General features: G+C 33.3%; 1 protein-coding gene, 1 long non-coding RNA gene and 1 pseudogene across 2 annotated transcripts; all 3 read right to left on the bottom strand.

Moving 5' to 3' along the window:
- Positions 1-699: 699 nt before the first annotated feature.
- On the bottom strand, positions 700-3,016 carry LOC105179072 (annotated as a pseudogene).
- LOC105179036 (putative pentatricopeptide repeat-containing protein At1g74580) lies at positions 2,461-5,860 on the bottom strand. Its single transcript, XM_011102624.2, has 3 exons — positions 2,931-5,860; positions 2,802-2,855; positions 2,461-2,601 (listed from the first exon to the last, which is right to left on the bottom strand). Exon 1 carries the CDS (start codon positions 5,325-5,327, stop codon positions 3,033-3,035), a length of 2,295 nt encoding a protein of 764 aa, XP_011100926.1. The 5' UTR covers positions 5,328-5,860; the 3' UTR covers positions 2,461-2,601; positions 2,802-2,855; positions 2,931-3,032.
- Positions 5,861-7,865: 2,005 nt separating this feature from the next.
- On the bottom strand, positions 7,866-9,206 carry LOC105179034. The gene is made up of 2 exons (XR_849200.2): positions 8,922-9,206; positions 7,866-8,318 (listed from the first exon to the last, which is right to left on the bottom strand). It is a non-coding gene; the product is annotated as an uncharacterized LOC105179034 (long non-coding RNA).
- Positions 9,207-20,496: the final 11,290 nt, after the last annotated feature.

Genomic DNA, 20,496 nt, shown 5'->3' with positions numbered 1-20,496 from the left:
ATTCGAACTAAACATTAACTATGTTGGCGGCCATGAAGGTGACAGGAAGTTGTGAGGATGATTGATCTGATCTCCATCCAAGAACAGAAAACACAGACACCCACATGTGTGCGTGTGTGTGTGTACTTTTGTGTTGTATAAGTGGGACAGACATGTAATAGATAGATAAGCAGGTGGGATTTTTTCATGGCAAAGAAATGAGGAGGTCTGTCTTCTCACTTGTGTCCTAATTTGAAGTTTATTGTAGTTGGGAGGGATTTCATAGTTGGATCGTTTGACTTTGTTGATGTCTGCCGTGTGACCGTGTCCCTCAATTTACTAACTGTCTGTCTGTACAGATCAACTTTTTCTAGTCAGTCTTGTTTTCATTGCTTTTAAGCTCTTTCACAATTGCCCTCTAAAATTTAACTAAAGCCCATTTTTTATTTCATGCTTTTGAAGCTTATTACTTTCAAGAACAAATAACGAGTTAGAAGGTGTTTGTCTAAATTTTTTTAAAATATTTTATAAACACGTACATCTTATAAAATATTTTAGAAACTTATAAAATATTAGATTTTATTGAGGATTTACAATCCATCTAATACACAATCCATTTCCGAACGAGCCTAACCATCAATTAGCTTCAAGCAAGATGTAGTAAAATTACTCTTTTACCACTCTGCCATGAGACAATTTACACAACCACTACAATTGATCTTTTCTGCAAGAAAAGGGCACAACCGTATCTTCCTTGATCTCCAAATATAAGTTCCAAGGACATACAAAAAGGGTCCTACTCAAACTATTCTCTTCCAAGACACAGTAAACACATTTTACCAACAAAAGAATAAAAGGAACCATTTTCAGACAAGCAATCAATGAGTCAGTTCCACCGGTTGCCTATCTACACAGCTCTTATGGTGAAGTAATGTTTATGTTCTTTCTACCTTAGGGACATCGAATCAGAGCAAAAATGTTTCAGAGATATGTCTGGCAAATAATATTAATCATCACAGTTGAGGCCGCAGATTTCAAGTATTGGACCATCTGTGGAAACAAACAGCTTGACCCATACCCATACAAGGTTCATGATGGATGCAAGTAGCATCGACCAGATCACATTTACAGTTGGCACTCTGTCTTGCTTCCCTGTCAAACCCTTGAGGAATGGGTAGAGCTGCATGATGACCCAAATGGCAAAGAATAGTTTACCAAACAATGGACCCCAAGAATCGTACCCGTTATTAACAGCGACTGCAATCCACTTTGAAGACATATAGCTCGGAAAATTCTCCATCATCGCCTCCTTTTGAGGTAACTGTCAAACCTGTGCTGACACCGGCAAGAACCTTGAGTAATCCTTGGAGGAGAGCAAAGACGTGTGAGTTAACACCTCCAATAACCCAGAATTGTTCGTTCCTCCACCAGTCGTCAATTCCTACACCACCCCATTGCATTTCAAGGATACCGGTTGCGGCAATGGAGATGAAGAGGGCCATGAATACGATGCTTGCATAATTACTAATCTGTCAATTGTGAATTTGGATGATGCATTATTAGGTAAAGCATTTAGAAACAAAAACTGACGTTCAATAATGCTATGGTATCACATACCTCAGGGACAATAAATTTCCCAGTGAGCAGGCAGATAGCAGGAAATGTATGGTATACGAGCAATGGAATGGAAGTCCAGGGATATACAACAGAATTTATATAAGAAAATCGTTCCAACCACTTCAATCCACCTCCATACCCATACCAGATTGGGCAATGTTTGCTTAGAAAAATCTCCACGGATCCAAGAGCCCATCGAAGAACCTGATGAAGACGATCTGAGAGGTTAATAGAAGCTGATCCCTTAAATGCAGGCCTCTTAGGTATGCAACAGACAGACCGCCAGCCGTGGCAGTGCATTTTGAACCCCGTCAATATATCTTCTGTAACGGAGCCATATATCCAGCCAACCTGGTTTAGCACTCGAACATTTAGAAGGTGGCTAGAAAACACATAGATCAAAGTAATATAAAGCAGAAGACCAAACAGTTGGTTTACCTCCTTTCCCCATTGGGTCTTGTCTTCATAACCACGGCTGATAAGATGCATGGCCTCTTCCAAGGGTGATGTTAAACTCACTTGGTAGGGTTGAAGACACAAATACGGGCGACTGCCCAGACCTCTTCTCGAGTTTCTCTTGGGAGACAGGAGGCGAGCTGACAATATTTGTGTCCGAGAATGAAGAAATGAAACTGATCTCTGTCAGATGTTACGGGTGTTTTTGCTTACTCTTGTTTCTTTCTTTGGTGTAAAGACAGTAAATTTTGGTTTTCTCAAACTAAAGTTTTACCTTTTTCTATACCTTCTTCAATGGTTTCAAGAGCATGTATCTGCTTGGAGGCCTCTTTGTGCTTTAACTTCTTTTTTTTATCTTTCTTTGTTTTTCCTCCCTTCTTCTCTCTAGAACCACAACAAAACAGCACCACTTGGGCCAGTAGTTACAGTCTTGCTAGGTGGTTTCTTCTTGGCTGGAGCATCATATCCGTAGAGAGCTTGCCTTCTAAAGACACATCCAGTTCCAACATATATAGGTCCTTAAAGACCATCCAAACCCTTCGTATTGACCTGTTTAAAGTTATAGAAGTCAGTTACCTCCATATTACCTCCACTCAGAAATATAATTTTTTGGTCCAAATTCACTCCAAATGCAAGTACCATAAGGGCAGATCTTACAATCAAAACAACTCTTGTCAGATCAATAGAACAATTTAAGCCAAATGATTAAAATGTTTAATTCTATTTGGCTCATAAGATGCTACTAATACCTATACAACCAGCAGCGGAACTGTTGATAGATTTCTTCACCATCCACAAAAATCCTGAAACGCCAATAAGAATGTATTACTTGGCCTGGAAACAACAAGATAACGAACTAAAATAGTAACACAAGGTACCATGACATAAGCAGTTACTCTTCATCAATGTCCCATGATGCAATCTCCAGTAAAATAACGCCAGAGGCACATCTCTCAGTTCCCATTGAAACTTTTGAATAGTTAAGAGTGGCCATTTCTAGAACCATGCTTTTTCTTTAACAGATTCTTATCTCTAATAGCTTCATGCAAGAGTTCATAGGCATAATAAGTTATATGTGACTTCCTCAACAAGTCTTCAACAACTATCTTAGGTGCTACAACTTGTTTCTTGTCAGCTTCAAAGATCGTGTTCACAGCTTCAGGGACAACACCCTTGCGCACCATAAGGTGTATGATTTCAACTGCCTCACGCAATCTGTGCTTCACACATAGGCAATTCAGCACTCGTCCAAATGTTGTTGGTGATGGGATGAACCCTTTCATAATGTCGTCAAGAAGAAAGCGATATCCAGAATCAATGTTTCCAGTTTTGCAGAAACCATCTATCATACAGCGGTAAGTGTAGTTATCTGGTGGACAGCCACTATCACCCATTTCATGGAATAGTTTTGCCGCCATATCCATACTCAACCTTTCGGAAAATGCATTGATCAGGATATTATATGTTGCTAATGTAGGGGAAAGTTTATACTGTTTTTCCATCCTTCTGAACAATACATAGGCTTCATCTAAATCCCCATTTTCACAAAAACCATTGATCAAGGTACCAAAAGTTACCGTATCTGGATGCATACCACTTTGCTGAATCTCAGTAAAAAACTCTACAGCTATCGCCAGTTTTCGAGCTTTGCAAAAACTCTCTATGAGTATGTTATAAGTAATAACATTGGGTATACAACCCTTCTCCATCATTGCTTTGAAAGTTTCCAATACATTATCAGAACTCGAACACTTGCAGAGCCCATCCAATATGATGTTATATGTGATGATATCTGGAGTAATGTCATGCTCCCACATGGTGTTGACAATTTCAAGTGCCTCACCCATCTTTAACTGTTTGCAGTAACCATCAATCAAAGTATTAAAGGTGAATATGTCTGGAAGAAACCCTTTGGTGATAGCATCATTCATAACAGTACTTGCATCAGCTAAACAGCCCATCTTGCACATGCCATTTATAACTAAATTATAGGTCCAGATATCAGGACTGCAACCATTTTGCTGCATCTCATTCATCAAGTGCAATGCTTCGAAAATTAGTCCCTGTCTACACAATCCTTTAATTAAAGTGTTGTAGAGAATAACATTAGGCTTTACTCTTTTTCCAGCAGCTTCACTAAATATGCTTATGGCCCTGTCTATGTCACCATCCTCACACAACCCATTCAATAAGGAACAGTATGTGAACTCGTCGGGCACAAACCCTCTAAATTGTGCATCAAGAAGAATCTTGTCTGCCTTTTGCACCATATTCAGTTTGCAGTATCCATCAATAATTGTATTGTATGTGAAAGCATCAGGCTTCAGACCACTATTGACCATTTTATTCATGTAATTCTCTGCTTCCACCACTTTTGAGTTCTTGCACAAGCCACATATAAGTGTATTATATGTCACAACATCAGGACAAAGACCTTCTCCCATCGCACCATCCAACATCCTGGCAGCCTCATCATGCAAGCCTTTCTTGCAAAGACCTTGGATGAAGATGTTAAACGTGAATAAATTTGGAAACACACCCCTTTTAAGAACCTTATCTAGTAGTATTTCACTCTCTTTTACATCTCCCTTCTTACAAAGTGTATGTAATAGCTTATTAAACGTAGCAACATTAGGGACTATCCCAAGCCTAAGCATCTGATCAAACAAACCATAGGCTTCCATTCTATAATCGCCTTCATAAAATCCACTTATCACTGTACAGTATGTTACCGAGTTAAACTTGCATCCCTGAGAAGGCATGTTATTCAGAAGCCTGAGAGCAGCATGCGGCCGATTTGTTCTACAAAATGATTTTATCCTAATTGTATATGTATATACATCAGGTGCAATCCCTTTATCTTTCAGTCTCATATAAACTTTATGGGCCTGATTAAAATACCCATTTTCCACCAAAATATTCATAATAACATTGTACGAAAAAACTGTCGGCTCACAATTATAAAAGTCCATCCTCTCAAACACATTGACGGCTTCTTGAATCTTCCTTTTCCTCCCATAATTTCTCATGACACAAATGTACACTCCTTCCAACCACCTGTTATCAAATTCTTCCCTCATCTCCGCCACAATATTCTCCATGGCCTCAAACTCCCCATAGCTACCAAGCTTTTCAACCATGCATTTATAAGTTAACAAAGTGTGTCTGTAGCCATCTTCCTTCTTCACCGTATTAAACATCTCCAGAGCCCTTAATGGGTCTTTCTGGTATCTTATGACGGCGGCTACATGTTTAGGAAGGACAGCAGAACTCATTCCACTCCAAAACTTAACCTAATCAATATTTCGATCAAAATCCATTACACCAGTTTGAACATTAAGCTCAAAGTTGCAGTATTCCATCACCAAAATTTCCACTTGAATCCTTCTACCCACGCCCATCTCAAATCGTTTGAACCTTATAATCAATTGGCCCAGCAAAAATCAGGAACAAAAGATCATCTCCAAATCAAAAGGATTGCTTAAACAACACAGACACTCACAAGAACGATAACAAAAATCCAGCCAAAGTCCAATAACAACCTAACAATGTGGACAAAAATTCAATCAGGCATTTCATCAATCACCTTGAACGCAAAACTTGCTCAGAAAATTTCTTCTACAAACGTTAAAAGAAATTTAGCAAAAACAAAAATCACGAGTTAAGGAATATGGAATTTTTTCTTGGAAGGTGTGCCGTGTGCCGATGGATTCGTGGACATGAAGCTAGAGATATGGAATTTTTTCTTCACTTCGCGCGACAGACAGAGAGAAAGAGTTCTCACTTCTCAATAGTGAAGAGACAGTTCTCAATTTCTCACATTGCATATTTACTACCTTTTTAGCTTTTCTTTTTTATTTCTAATTTTAATTTTAATAAATTACTTTGTTGATTTATTTATTTAATAAATATAGATATAACTAATATATTTATTTATATACATCAAATAAATATAGAATTAAGATAACTAATAACAACTGTATTTTATTATAATGGATAGTACATAACAGTACAATTCATATATATTATATTAAATATTTATTTATAAAAAATTTATCAAAACGTATTAAATTATTGATTAAGCTTATTTTTAAATAATACAAATCAAAATACCATACTTTGGTATTATCTAAAGTTAAAATATGAGATATTAACTAATGATTCTAATTTATGATGAATTTTAAACATAATATTTTATTTTAGTGGATATTGAAATTATAACGATAAAATTCATATGCATTATATTAAATATTTATTTATAAAAATGATTAAAATATACTAAATTATTGATTAAGCTTATTTTAGATAGTATAAACTAAAATACATATTTTAACATTATCTAAAATCAAAATATGAGATATGGACTAATAATTCTAATATATAGCGAATAAATGCTTTTTGTCGTGATGGATTGAAATTGTAATGATAAAATTCATATGTCTTATATTAAATATTTATTTACAAAGAAATTATCAAAACGTACTAATTTTTTATTAAGCTTGTTTTTAGACGATATAAACCAAAATACCGTATTTTAATATCATCTAAAACTAAAATATGATACATTGACTAACCATTCTAACATATGGTGAATTTATATATAAATGCATTTTATTGCAGTGGATATTGAAATTATGACGATAAAATTTATATACATTAATCAAATATGTATTTATAAAAAAATTACAAAATATACTAAATTATTGATTAAACTTGATTTTTGGATTATATAAACTAAATTATCACATTTCACATCATTTAAAACTAGAATATGAGATATTAACTAATAATTCTAATTTATGGTGAATTTTAAATATTTATTTACAAAAAAAAGTATCAGAACTTATTAAATTATTGCTTAAGTTTGTTTTTAAACAATATAAATAAAAATAGTATATCTTATTATTATATAAAATTAAAATAAGTGATATATTAACTAATAATTCTAAATTGTAGTGAATTTTGAATATAAACTTGATATAATATTAAATATGTACTTAAGTAATATTTAAAAATAAATAATAATAATAAGGAATATAGCTCTAATGTTTGTGAGTCAGCTCGACTCATCTTGCACCCCTATTCTTATTATGCAGGTTCGCTTCAATATTTTTTGCCATTTCTTTCCTCTAGTTAATAAAGAACTAAAAGTATCGCGTTTGAAAAACATACAAGATCAAATATGTTTAATTGAAATACATACAGAATTAAAATCGACGATTATATGATTATAGCATTAAATATGTCAAAAATATAAAAATTACAGGATCAAATATATATTTTTAAAAAGGTAAAGAATCAAAAGTAAAATAACTCTATACGTACCGGACAAAAATTAATTTGGCAACAGTTTAATAGGAATTTGAGTGAGAAAAACATCCGACTTGTGTAACACCAACCTCCATGCTAAAGAAAACAAAATCCGAGAAAGAAATGATGTTGCTGTTCCTCCATGCTAAACAAAATTTGCACACCCTGAGAAGGCTGTCTATACCTTTTTTGTGTCTTTCTTTTGTTAAAGCTGCCATCTTTTAATTTTTAACTTATTTTTGTTTTCCTCATCTCAACTTCCCAATTTTTTCTTTTTTCAAATTTGAACCTTCACATTGCTTTATCTTCTTTCACTCTTTTTCCGATGACTTCTTATAATTTCTTCTATTTCTTTCAATATTTTGTATTTATTCAATTAAGACATATGATTTTAAAATAATATGTTTTAAAACTTTAATCAATTACGCATATATATATATATATATAAGCATGTATCCACCAACTTTAGAGGAATCAAGGACTTAACCAGCATTAAGGTGGGATAACAAATGTTACAGTCCATGTTCATAAAAAATTACAAGGTGGCAAAGTGGGATTTCTTGAAAAAAGTCGAGATCTCGAAAATGGTTGGAAATTCATGAATATAACAACAATGGGTTCTTACAATAATAATGACAGCTTAGGGATTCAATTCTTTTCAGAAAGAATATCATCAACTCATGAAAGATATCTATTACATATGTAGCTTGTTAACAGAATGGTGAAAGTGCCAAGACATGGAAATTGTTCCAGCAGATACTCTCGCATTTGCTCTTTTGCAGCTGGAGAGAAATGCCCTTGCAGTTGCAGTTGTTCTGTTCTATTGCCTATTCAACCTATCCTTCTCTCCTATTCGCATTTGCTCAGCTGCCTTTCATGTCTTCATAGGCAGGGAATTTGCATCTTCACTGCTCCATTTCCTGCGATGCACGGATGAAACAATACCTCCAGCATTCCTTCATGATTGTTTAATATCATTTTAGCAGGATGTCTTCATTCTATTTTTTTTATGTACAATATCATAAATTCATTAACCAGAATGGGAGGGAAACAAACAAGAAAGCAACAGCTTATTGCAAGAAAGACTTATGAAATAGAGTAAAATTAGTCTCAGACATCCAAGGAAGGAAGTAAAGCAGCAGAAGCTCTCAAGCCCGGCGAAAGGCGAAAGCTCTCAGGCGGCCACTGCGAATGTTCTGAGAAACAAGCCTTTGGATTTATCATCATCGACATAATCCGACAATTAATTAAACCTTAATAAACAACCAAAAAATAATGATCAATTAATTTCCCATCCCTGCATGGCCAGCAAAAAACTCTTTAAGTGCAAATGCTGGCTAAAATAGGGATGGATTCGGGAAACTCTGTATTCGAGGGACTTGTTCATCCCCCAAGCTCCCTGAATCTTCCACGCCAGAGGGGCAGACATCCAAGTCCCAACTATTTCCCCAATTACAGAAAAGAAGACATTATATATATCCAAAACCATGAATCCATGTACATACGCATGTATAATATCTACAAAAAAGCACATACGAAAACGTAAATAAACAACATACATGTAGTATTGGAACAATCTCAGACATCCAAGGAAGGATGGGAGCAGCAGAAACTCTCAAGCCCGGCGAAAGGCGAAAGTTCTCAGGCGGCCGCTGCGAATGTTTTTTGAGAAACCGGCCTTGAATTTCTCATCATCGATGACAAAAACTCTCGACAAAAAATAAGAAAAATTCGCCAAATTATCAATGCAATCTACGATCATGAACACAATCACTGAGAAAATTGTTAGCGTGAAACAACAATTAAGGAAATTAAGTTTGACAGACTGGAGGAAGAGGAGCTGGGGGGATTGGATTTATATAGAAAAAAATGGTGATTTAGGGTTTATTGTGATTGGAACAATCTAGAAGTTTGGGCCCATTTTTTGGAGTGGGTTTATGGGTCTATCGTTGGGCTGTGGAAATGGTCCACCCAGAGAAATTTATGGCCAATACTTATTTAATAAACAAGCCCTTGAAGTATAAATATTTATGCGTTAGTGTTGTTGAAAAAAGTAATCAAATATCCTTTAAAATAAGGTATAAAATGCTATTATCTAAAGCAAAAAACAATATACTTTTGTTTTTCCAACTAAATTTCGTACAACTAAATCTCATCTAACAAATAAATTCATTTGTTAGTCAAAATTCATTGAATTTGCTGATATTAACAAAAAAAAATGAAAAGAAAAAATCTATATTTACTATCGGTTGACTTATCACTGACTTACTGCAAGTCAAATAAATCTTTTTATTATCAAATTATCATCATACGTCTTCACTCGTTAATGCATGTGAGGAGGTATATTTTCACAGTTATGTGGGTATTTTAGTCCTAAAAAATTATTTGACCTGTAATAAATCGGGTAATAAATTAATCGAGAGCAAATATAAATTTTCATTCAATTTCTTTTGTTAAATATCATCAGCAAATTCAGTGATTTTTTACCAATAGGAGACTTATTTGTCAAACGAAAATAAATTTCAAATGTACTATATGTAATTTCTCAAACCACAGAAAATTTATATGTAATTACACCAAATCTCAAGGGAGAGTGATTGTAATTATCCCTTATCTTAATTATATGTCCCCCCCATCCTCTTCTTTTCCTCACTAATCTTAACTTTGTAAAGAACTGCTATATCATATAATTTTTATTCTTGTATATTAACTTAATTTTAATGCCTAAATTATATATTGAAAAATATTGTTCAATGAAAAAATAAATCGAGCTGATTAATTTACTCATATACAATTAGTAATGTCAATTACGATTTCAAATCTTTTAAAATATCTTTAGAATGCTCTAAAATTAAATTCAACATCAGATTATTACAGCAGCTATATAATTTCCAATATAAAAATTCAATATTATTGTATATAGAATTATTGCTGATCATATATGATAATTGCGGTGCGCACATATATTAAGACATTAATGTTTCTTGATTAACATATATCCCTCAAATCGTAATTCATATATGCACTTTTCTTTTGTATACGTATGTATCTAATAATACGTACGATGCATACCATACTATTTTTTGCTTGATACATGTGATCGAAAATTATATATATGTGTGTAATTATGCATCAATAAAAATAGGGTAAATTATATTTTGTCATCCAAACTATGTTCGTTTTCACACATTGTCATCAATTTTTTTTTTGTGTCAATTTATCATCTCAACTTTGTAAAATTGCACTTTGCCATACATAACCCCTTTTTTTGTTGATTCTTTTGCCAAAAGAATTCACATGTTGTGAATCTATGAAAAATAATCACATCTCATAATCCTTAAATATCACATGTACACTACATGTGATATTTTTTGGGCAAAGTGTAAAGTTGAGATGGTAAGTTGAAACAAAAAAAGAATTAAATACCAGTGTAAAAACAATCATAATTTAGATGGAAAAACACAATTAACCGATAAAAGTATGATAAATTTGAGTGGCAGTAGCTAGCTAGTATTGATGATCTAGTTATGAATGGGACTTTTCTTTCGTGCAGGAGTGTAATCCATTGCTGCTAATTCTTGAGCATCTCCCGCCTCCTCTTCCGTCACTACCACCATCGACTCCTTTCCTCTCTCGTTTGCTGGATTTGGGGATTGAAGAATCCTCCTTACATTTCTTGCTGCAATAATCAAATCAGATCAATACACAAATTGGATGAGTTGTGTTAATAACGAAATGGATAGTATATATATGTAGTTGAAAAAACAAGTGAATTAAGTACCTGGGACTCGAGTAGTAGTGGTTGAGATGAAGCAAACTAGGAAGAGAAGTGAGAGCAGAAGGAGTTGTTTGGAAATTACTACACCCATCTATCTGATCTCTTCTCTCTCTCTCTCTCTCTCTCTCTCTCTATTTTTATGACAATACTCAAATGTTTTGATGAGCAGAGAAATTAAGTTCCAATAATGAATTCACATTCAAATGAATTACTAAGTGCTGCTATTTATACACAAATTCACTCCAACAAATTGTAAACCCATAGCTCGCTTGTGACATGAATTAATATCTATACACACCACATTAAAATCTCTATAAATTAATAATATCGGAACCACGTAATTTATTGATTTAAAGTGGTATTAATTAATTGATAAATTAATAACGGATTACTTTCAAGAGATTTTTTTCGATTCAACAAACCTTCATTCTTCATAAATGAAATGCTTTTGCGACGAATTACACGTTAAGAAAGCACTCGTTGCGGCAACAACTCTTCCTGTAGCAGTATGAGAACGCAAAATCGGAGTTTTTGGAGGTAGTAAGGAAAGTTAGAGATGAAATACCGTTAGATTTAAAGTTTAAGAAGAAACAAACAATAATGAAATCATACTTTAGTAAGTTGTCTTAGTTATATTTGTAATTTTATAAAATTATTAATTTATAACATTGAAGGGACCATAATTTGTATAGGGGTTTTTTGAAAAAATATTATCTTATTAATTTATCAAAAAAAATTATAATGTAATATTAATTTGTTGGTAATAAGATTTAAAGTTTAAGAAGAAACAAACAATAATGAAATCATACTTTAGTAAGTTGTCTTAGTTATATTTGTAATTTTATAAAATTATTAATTTATAACATTGAAGGGACCATAATTTGTATAGGGGTTTTTTGAAAAAATATTATCTTATTAATTTATCAAAAAAAATTATAATGTAATATTAATTTTTTGGTAATAAATTATTTTTTAATCAATAATTATAGTAAATTAAGATGTATTAATCATAAAATTATTATCTTTTTATTATAAATACAAATATTAAGATATTCAATATTTATATATACTATTTTTATTATATTTATATAATATGATATATATTTTTCAAAGTAGAATATTTGGTTCGATTCAATTAACCAGGACAAGAATTTAAAACCAAGTCGCATATCATAATTTTAAAAAATAAATAATTTTTTATTTGATATTCGACAAAAATATCGAATTGTTATTTTGTTGGATTAGTTGTACATTGCACACCCAAATAAAAATAAAAATAAAAAGATACAAATAATAGAGATACAGCCTTAATTAAGTAGGCATCAAAAAAAAGTTGAGTGATTAATAAGCAGCACAGCAAGCAATTGAAAAGAGCAGCAAATCAGAGCAGACAGGCTAATCCGGATAAGTCGCTCTGAGAGCGGCTGTTGTGAGGATTTCACATGACGCGCTTTCTTCTTTCATTGGTGGGACTGAAGCGCGCTTCTTGTCTCGCCACAACCCACACCCCTCAGACATTCTGTTCCTCCTGAGTTGACCTTTGGAAAGTGAGGGACATTGATTTTTTTCAATAATAAATAAATGGGATAATTATATCTTTTTTCACCAAAGATATAATGTAATTACACGTAAATGTTTTGTAGTTTAGAAAATTACATCAAGCACTTTTGAGATTTACTTTCGTCTAATAAATAAACCACTTTGATGATATTTATAAAAAACAAAAAAAAATCGATATTTACCCTCAATTGTAATTTATTGCAGGTCAGATAGATGTTTTATGACCAAAACCCTCATACGTCTTCACGCATTAATGCATGTGAAGGAGTTATATCATCATCGTTATAAGGGTATTTTAGTTGGAAAAAAAATATTTGACTTGCAATAAGTCAGTTGAGGGTAACTATCTATATTCGTTCATTTTGTTTGTTATTATCAATAAATTCAGTGAATTTTGACTAACAAAGGGACTCATTTATTAGATGGAAGCAAATATCAGGAGTGCTAGATGTAATTTCCCAAACCACATGAAATTTAGATGTAATTTCCCAAACCACATGAAATTTAGATGTAATTACACCAAACCTTAGGGGCAGGGGAGTGTAATTATCTCTAAATAAATTCATTCTCAAGCATATCATTACACTAGCTATTCTAACATGTTGCTTGTGCGTGCATATAGTAAATGATTTTACGTTTTAAAATATATCATAAATAAGAGTAAAATGTATAAACCAATACATTATATTAAAAATATAAAGTCCTATTCCTCAAGCCTTCTCCCAACACACATACTCCACACATACTCTTGTAAATATTCATTTTGGATAAGTCTTTCAATTTATTTTTTAGGTGTTGACATTCCTCGATAGTGTGGTCGTAGTCATTATAAAAACGGCAGAACTTATCAGATTTAGGGTGATGAGGGCCATCCCTCAATGACTTGGGACGAGCCAATTTACTTTCTCCCTCTATTGCCATGAGGGCTGAGTAATGGGTACAATCAATAGGGTGTACATAACGCTTATCTTTTGAAAAGGTCGCTTCCTATCTTGGAAATCCGTTCGAGATTTCTTGGAGGGAGCTTCCTCATTCGTTTTCTTCCTTTTCTCTCCACGGTTCTCCCTTTTGGAGGTTTGGGCGTATTCCATATTCATGTATTTTGCTTGCAGCACGAGCTACGAAGGCATCGAACTTGGAGACGGGCTTCTTAGCCAAGGACTTAAAGAAATCTCTATCCAAGAGTCCTTGGAGGAAGGAGTTGGCTTTTACCTCCTGGGTAGTGAAGGGCACCTCCAGTGCAGCTGCGTTGAATCTTTGCAGGTACCCTTCAAAAGCTCATTCTCCTTCTATCGCACAACAAAGAGACTAGACTCTAGCTTTTGAAGCTTTCGGCTATTAGCAAACTGGTTCAAAAAGAGGGATCAAAATTGTTGAAAACTTCCCATCGCTCCACGAGCAACTGATTGAACCATTATTGAGTTGTCCTGGCAAATGTGTTGCCGAAGACACGACAATTCATCCCATTCGTATATCAATGTAGGAGTGCTGGCATCTCAAAGCGAGAGAGATGCTCCTGGGGGTCGATGGTACCATCGTATTCAGTGCTAGCTAGGGTGCGACAATTTGCTGGGAGTTTGTTTGACATTACTGCCTCTATGAAGGTGACACCCTGTTGTTCCTCCGGGGAGGTCCTTGTGATCTGATGTTGGACGTCTTGGAGACTTTTTTGTAGACATTCCAAGTGTGCGAGCCACTGTAGAGGGACCTCCAGTTGGGCTGGCAAAGGAGGTCCCTGTCCTCCTATCATTGGAGGTACAGGAGCAAGGATGCTTCCCTCACCATCTTTTCTTGGGGCGTCCATGTTAGATAGAGTGGCTGTACGAGCAAGGACCGGTGCTGCCACCTACTCCCGAATGGCTATCGAGATCATTCGTTGGATGGTTGCCAAGAGCACCGGGGACAACTCTCTCGAGGATGTATCAGAGGAGGTGTTGCGTTATGGAGGATCAGCCACAGGAGTTGCAAGTCTGGGAAGTGGTGGAATTGGTGCCAAGGGTGCTGGAACTGGTATTCCACTAACGAGGGTCAAGGATGTTCCTGCGACAATTTGCAAGGCCTGGGTGTTACCAGGTGTCTCCACAGCTTTCTGCTTGTTCGTTGCATTGCTGGGAGCTTTTGAGACTCACGTATTCACTTTATGATTTCTCAAAGACGGGAGCCAATTGATGCATGCGAAAATGGCACGGGTCCAACAAGCTACAACTTTCTTTTTGGATTTGGACCAACAAGTGTAAAAACCTGAAAAACGGAACATGCAAAACATCACGTTAGCACTCCGACGCCCAAGTTAATGTTGGATTTAAGAAAAGATAATCGTAAAAAATGAAATATAATTAGAAATCGAGATATGGTGATCGAATTGCGAGATGAGCTCTGCTAAATTCACGAAAGAGTGCTTGATGAAAGTTGATAATAATGCTCGAGAGTTTGGAGAGTGCCCACCGCATGAGGGACCAAATATGCATTTACAGAGGGGTGCCCCCATACGATGGGGGTCTACACGTCTCCTTTCATTTTCGGAGGAAGTGGATAAGGGCGGTTAGATAAATCATAATCTATTTTTATCTTCTGTTGAAATTACTTTTGACCGCATATCTTCGAGTCGAGGGAGACCTCTTGCTAGTGAGGACTCCTGGTGGCCAGGGAATCCCAGCCGCCACGGAGTCTAAGCTTTGGGGAAACCTCCCTTGATCTATTCCTTCCAAGCTGGCGAGGAGGTACACTTGGCAGGCTAGGTCTACGTCACGTGGGAGCAGCTAAGTGTGGACCTTGGACCAATTATCCTTATTGATCAATGTTCCTAGGCTGAATCTAGAGATGCCTTCGGCTCCTTCTCTCCTTCCTGGGCTGATAAGCCTCCTAGGTCGTTGGGGTGCTCTGGATCTTTTTATTCTGCTTGGGCTTGGCTTTTCTTGAGCCATATGAATCACCGACCATTTCTATTTTCAATGTACGAATTGTAAAATTGAATTAATGTATGATTAAAACTGTCACCCGCATACTTACAATAAAATTGTAATTTTCCCATATAACAATCATGTTTAGGTCTTTTTTAGTTGTAATATCATCTACCCGAAAAACAAGAAGCGTATATGTTTTATGTTTAAAAGTAATTTTATTACCAATCATTATTTCTCTCTATATATATGTTTTTAATTACTATTTAATAAATAATAATATATACTTTTAACAACTGATCACAAAATATGTACTAAGTACTGCATAAAATACAAATTTGTGTTAAAAAAATCAATAAAATACAAATTATATACCAGTTCCGTTCAATTTTTTTAAAAATATGAATCTAACACCGTAAATGAAATGAAAATTTGCAATTTTATTCCTCCAAGGATGAAGAAGACGATTAGCAAATTCTGAACATTTTTATTTGCAAATGTACGAGATTTCTAAAATCGCAAATAAATATTATCAAATTATACATGACTAAAAATCATCACCACAATATTTACAAGATTAAAATTGTAATATTCCCAAAACAAAAAGGAATTATAAATGAAAATGCAACCCTAGGTTTTGGGATTACTATTTATAAGTAGACAAAAAAAATTGATAGATTATGATCATCTTATGAAGACCGAAGAAGTAAGCTCGAGGAAGCAGACGCCATCTAGATCTCAATGTAAGTACATACATATAATCAAAATACGTACATAAACATACAAACAACTCATGTCGGACCAGCTTGTTCAATATTTAGCCATTGCCCACCCAACCAATTGTCGATCAGTTGTCTGGATGTGAGGAATATTATTACAAGAGATAGATCATGAATCGATCGTCTCGTGAAAACTGAACCTTATGTTTGGTATAAGTGTATTAGGACCCGCGGGGGTTAAGATAGGGCTGTTGGCATTTACTGTCAGGTGCGCATGTCATTCTTGGATTTGATACGGATTGGGGTCGTACGTTGCCACCTCATGCCAACACTTACGTTAATATCATGCTCAAATTTTTTGCTGCTATAAACAAATATATATGAATGTCAAAATTATGTCTTGTCAGTCTCACATTTTTCAGTACATCCAATTCCAACCCATCTGATCTATGCTTGCTTAAAGATCCGAGTCTTTGATTTCTTGACATGTCGGGCAGTTTGTGTTGAATAAATGGTTCTCACATTTTATTTTGTAGTTAGAGTGGATATGAGATAAATTGTGACCACGATTTATTGTATATCTGCTAATTTTATTTCTCACTGTAGAAGCGTGCATGATTTAAGCCGTGTACACAATCTATCTCTACATGGTAATTTTTCTGATACGATCTACTATCCAATTTAAGTAACTTTCAGTAACCGCCGAATAAGAATATATGAGAGATTTTTTATGGAAAAATATTAATTTTTGCTGCAGGTCTCGCTCTCTCATTTTTTTTTTTTTTTTGAAATTTTGAATTAAAGGCTTGGGTTCCTAGAAATCCTCTGATTGTAAGGAGACACACTACCGATTTGATTGTACCAGATTTCAGAAGAATCCAAACATTATTTTTTCTGAAGACTTTCAATTTTTTTTTTTTTTATAGATTTGCATTTAAATCAATGGTTTGATGGTAAGTATCTTAAAGTATTTCGCTTCCGCACTTAATAATCTTAATATGTATATGATGTGATGGATACATATATATTAGATATAATTTATTTTTTTCCGGCAACTATGTTGAATTACATTGATGTTTAGATGGATTTATAGTTCGACCATCTTATTTCTTATAGTGTATTTGTTATGCTTACAGTTCGGTCCCAAGAACCAAACTTATATCATACTGGTCCAAAATCTAAAAATGCCTAACATAAACACCGGACAAGATATTATATCTACTCGCTCTCTATTATCAAAGTGTCTGTCTTCATCTGGAAAAACTCATTAGCTCTTGAACTTCTTGTGATTTCTCGATAATATCCCTGATTGTGGATAGACTACCACGACACTAGATCGAGTTCCAATTTGGACTCTAGAGTCAACGTCTTATCAATATAATAAGCAAGGTTATGTGTTTGAATTTTCCTAGCCGTCTTTAATTGATAATCACCCAATCACATCTCGCCACATGAAACTTAGTGGACAAATACATATATCACTCGAAAAAATTTCATCTAAATCAAATTTTATTGAATTTAATTAACTACCAAATAAATGTAATATACTTGTTATGTAATTAAATATTTTTTTTAAAATATATATTAACTACACAATAAATATATTATATTTATTATATAATTAGTTAAAATTCAATTAAATCCTATTGATAGGTGACTTTTGGAGTCCTTAGGGAAACAGAAAATAGAGTTGAGTGGTAGTACTATGTAACGATGGTGATGTTTGGTTGTGTGAAGAGATGGATGGAAGACGACAAATGAGGTTGTAATAATTAGTAGGAATGAAGAGAAGAGAGGGGGGTGGTCCATCACGTGCATGGGATCGTGTTGTGCATGGGGATGAGGGGTGGCGTCTGCTTGGTTCACGGGACAGGTTGGGGGATACCTAGTCAATGACTTGGTCACCATCACCATTAAATGTACCTAAGCTTCTCCACCTTTATTATTATTTATTATTATTATTTTTTTAACTAATTAGCAACTTGTGATTTGTAATTACTACTATCGCTGCACGCGATTTTTATATTATATAAAAAGAATCGTAGTGTAAGAGGATAAGAAAAAAAATATATTTTTATTAAATATATTATTAATCTCTCATAAAATTAAAATATGAATAAAAAATATCAAGATGAAATATAAAATAAATATATCTTACATTTACGTTTTTAACCAAATATAGCTTCAAAATATACATAATCAGTTTATTTTAAAAAAAAATACGCAGTGAGACATTTTTAATATTCAAATTAATTAAATTATCATGATCATCTCTCGAATTTTTAATAATTTTATTCCAAAATTTTTAGTTTTGGAGGAGTGAGTTAATTCTTTTTTTTTTTTATTAAGCTATGTTTTTTTTCTTAAAAAAAATAGCACAAAATTTTTTGAAATTATAAAACAAATTCAAAATGTATCGGACACGCTTGTTATTTATATTTTTGAACATAGGGATGCCGTGTCACATGTTCGAGGCGTGTTTGAACCGTGTTTGTGTTTGACACGCGACTACATCAGGTACATTTTTAGAATGTTCGTGTATTATAAGATGACGATCAGTGAAGTTAATTTCCGTTTTGTTGGGTGATGCAGTTTGATCAATACCTCAATCGTTGCACAAAGTATTATTCACTTTAAATTCATAAAAGTTTCATGAATTTATCCTAAAAAAGTGCCTCATTAATATTATGATTTATAAACCTATCAAATGCATTTTCTAATGTTTACAATTAATATAGAATGCTTATCTATATCCCTAGTGAACAAAAAGCATAGGGATGTATATAGAGACAATATCAATCATGCATAACACAATGTCCAAATAGGGATATGTTTGCCTGATCCTCAGAGGAGGGTTTAATTGTTCAGACCATGGACATGTACGATGGGACTCTGTGGTACATAGTACATACTCACATGCATATGTTGGCACTCTCCAAGAGCTTTCCCACCACCCTTCTCTATACCAATTTGTCCTATGGGAGTGTTTTCTAACGTTAAACTGTTTTTCAATTTTTGGTTCTTAAAAAGTATTTTGAAGTGTTTGAAATGTTGATTTCTATTTGTGAAACGGTTTAGACTAGTGCTTTTAGGTCAAAGTGCTTATAGCTGCTTTGGCTTTTTTGCAATTAAATTTTATTTTATCTTGATTATTTTTACCCTTATTATAATAATTTTAATTTAACTATAGTTCTTAATTTATTTTTAAAATTGTATATTTAAAGTTGATATTGAAGTTTTTAAATAATTTGAATAATTCAACGATAATCAAATTTACACTTTCACATATTTAATATTTTAAAAAAAATTTATATTTTATTTATTATATCATCTAATTATATTATTTCATTCACGTAATATTATTTGATTAAACATTTTTTTGTATTAATTTTAAAAAATAAATAGAAAATATACTAATCGAAATAAAAATTATTATTTTTGTGAAAAATAATTAATATTGACAAACAACAAATGAAATAATAAGGAAAAAGCAACATCTTTTTAAAGCATAAGGACAAAAATGATCTTCAATCAAGTAAGTTTATTTTAGAAATAATTTCCTTCATATACTATCTAATTTAGCTTTTATCTATTTTTCATTTTTTTTACAAACACCTACTTTTGATTCTGTTACAACTTTAAATTTTTTCTACAAAATTTATTTCTCCAAAATAAGAATTTTTGCAAACACTCCTTGTATTTAGATGGAATGATTTGGATTTAAATTAATAATTTTAAATGAATCCGCCGTATCAAATGAATTTAAAATTCATAAATATTTTGAAAAGTATCATTCAAAATAAAAGTTGAAACATTTGAACTTCATTGTAATATGAATTATCTAAACAAAGCCATTTGTTATTAGAGATTTGAATTCCTATTTTAAGACCACCAATCCAAAGAAAATATGCAAATTATATATTGAATCTTTCTGTTGCAAAGTCTATTTTATATTCTACTTCATTTAATATATATATATATATATATCATATGTATGAAAATAGCAAGATGTATTATATATTGAACAGAGTAGAAGATGAATAGAGTTTACAATAGAAAATCTAATACGCTCAAATTACGACATAGAAAATAATTATGCTAAACATATGGAGATTAGAAACAAATGGTGGAAAATTAATTAATAAGGCTTTTGTTGGTAATGGCCTTGAGGAATAAA

Source organism: Sesamum indicum, unplaced genomic scaffold (genome assembly GCF_000512975.1).
Source record: "Sesamum indicum cultivar Zhongzhi No. 13 unplaced genomic scaffold, S_indicum_v1.0 scaffold00120, whole genome shotgun sequence".
In the NCBI taxonomy this organism is placed as follows: Eukaryota; Viridiplantae; Streptophyta; class Magnoliopsida; order Lamiales; family Pedaliaceae; genus Sesamum; species Sesamum indicum.
Note: the sequence above shows the minus strand (reverse complement) of the source record. Positions and strands in the feature narration are given on the sequence as shown.

Coding starts and splice junctions, on each gene's coding strand:
- LOC105179036 (XM_011102624.2), bottom strand. CDS start 5,327: ATGAGTTCTGCTGTCCTTCCTAAACATGTAGCCGCCGTCATAAGATAC.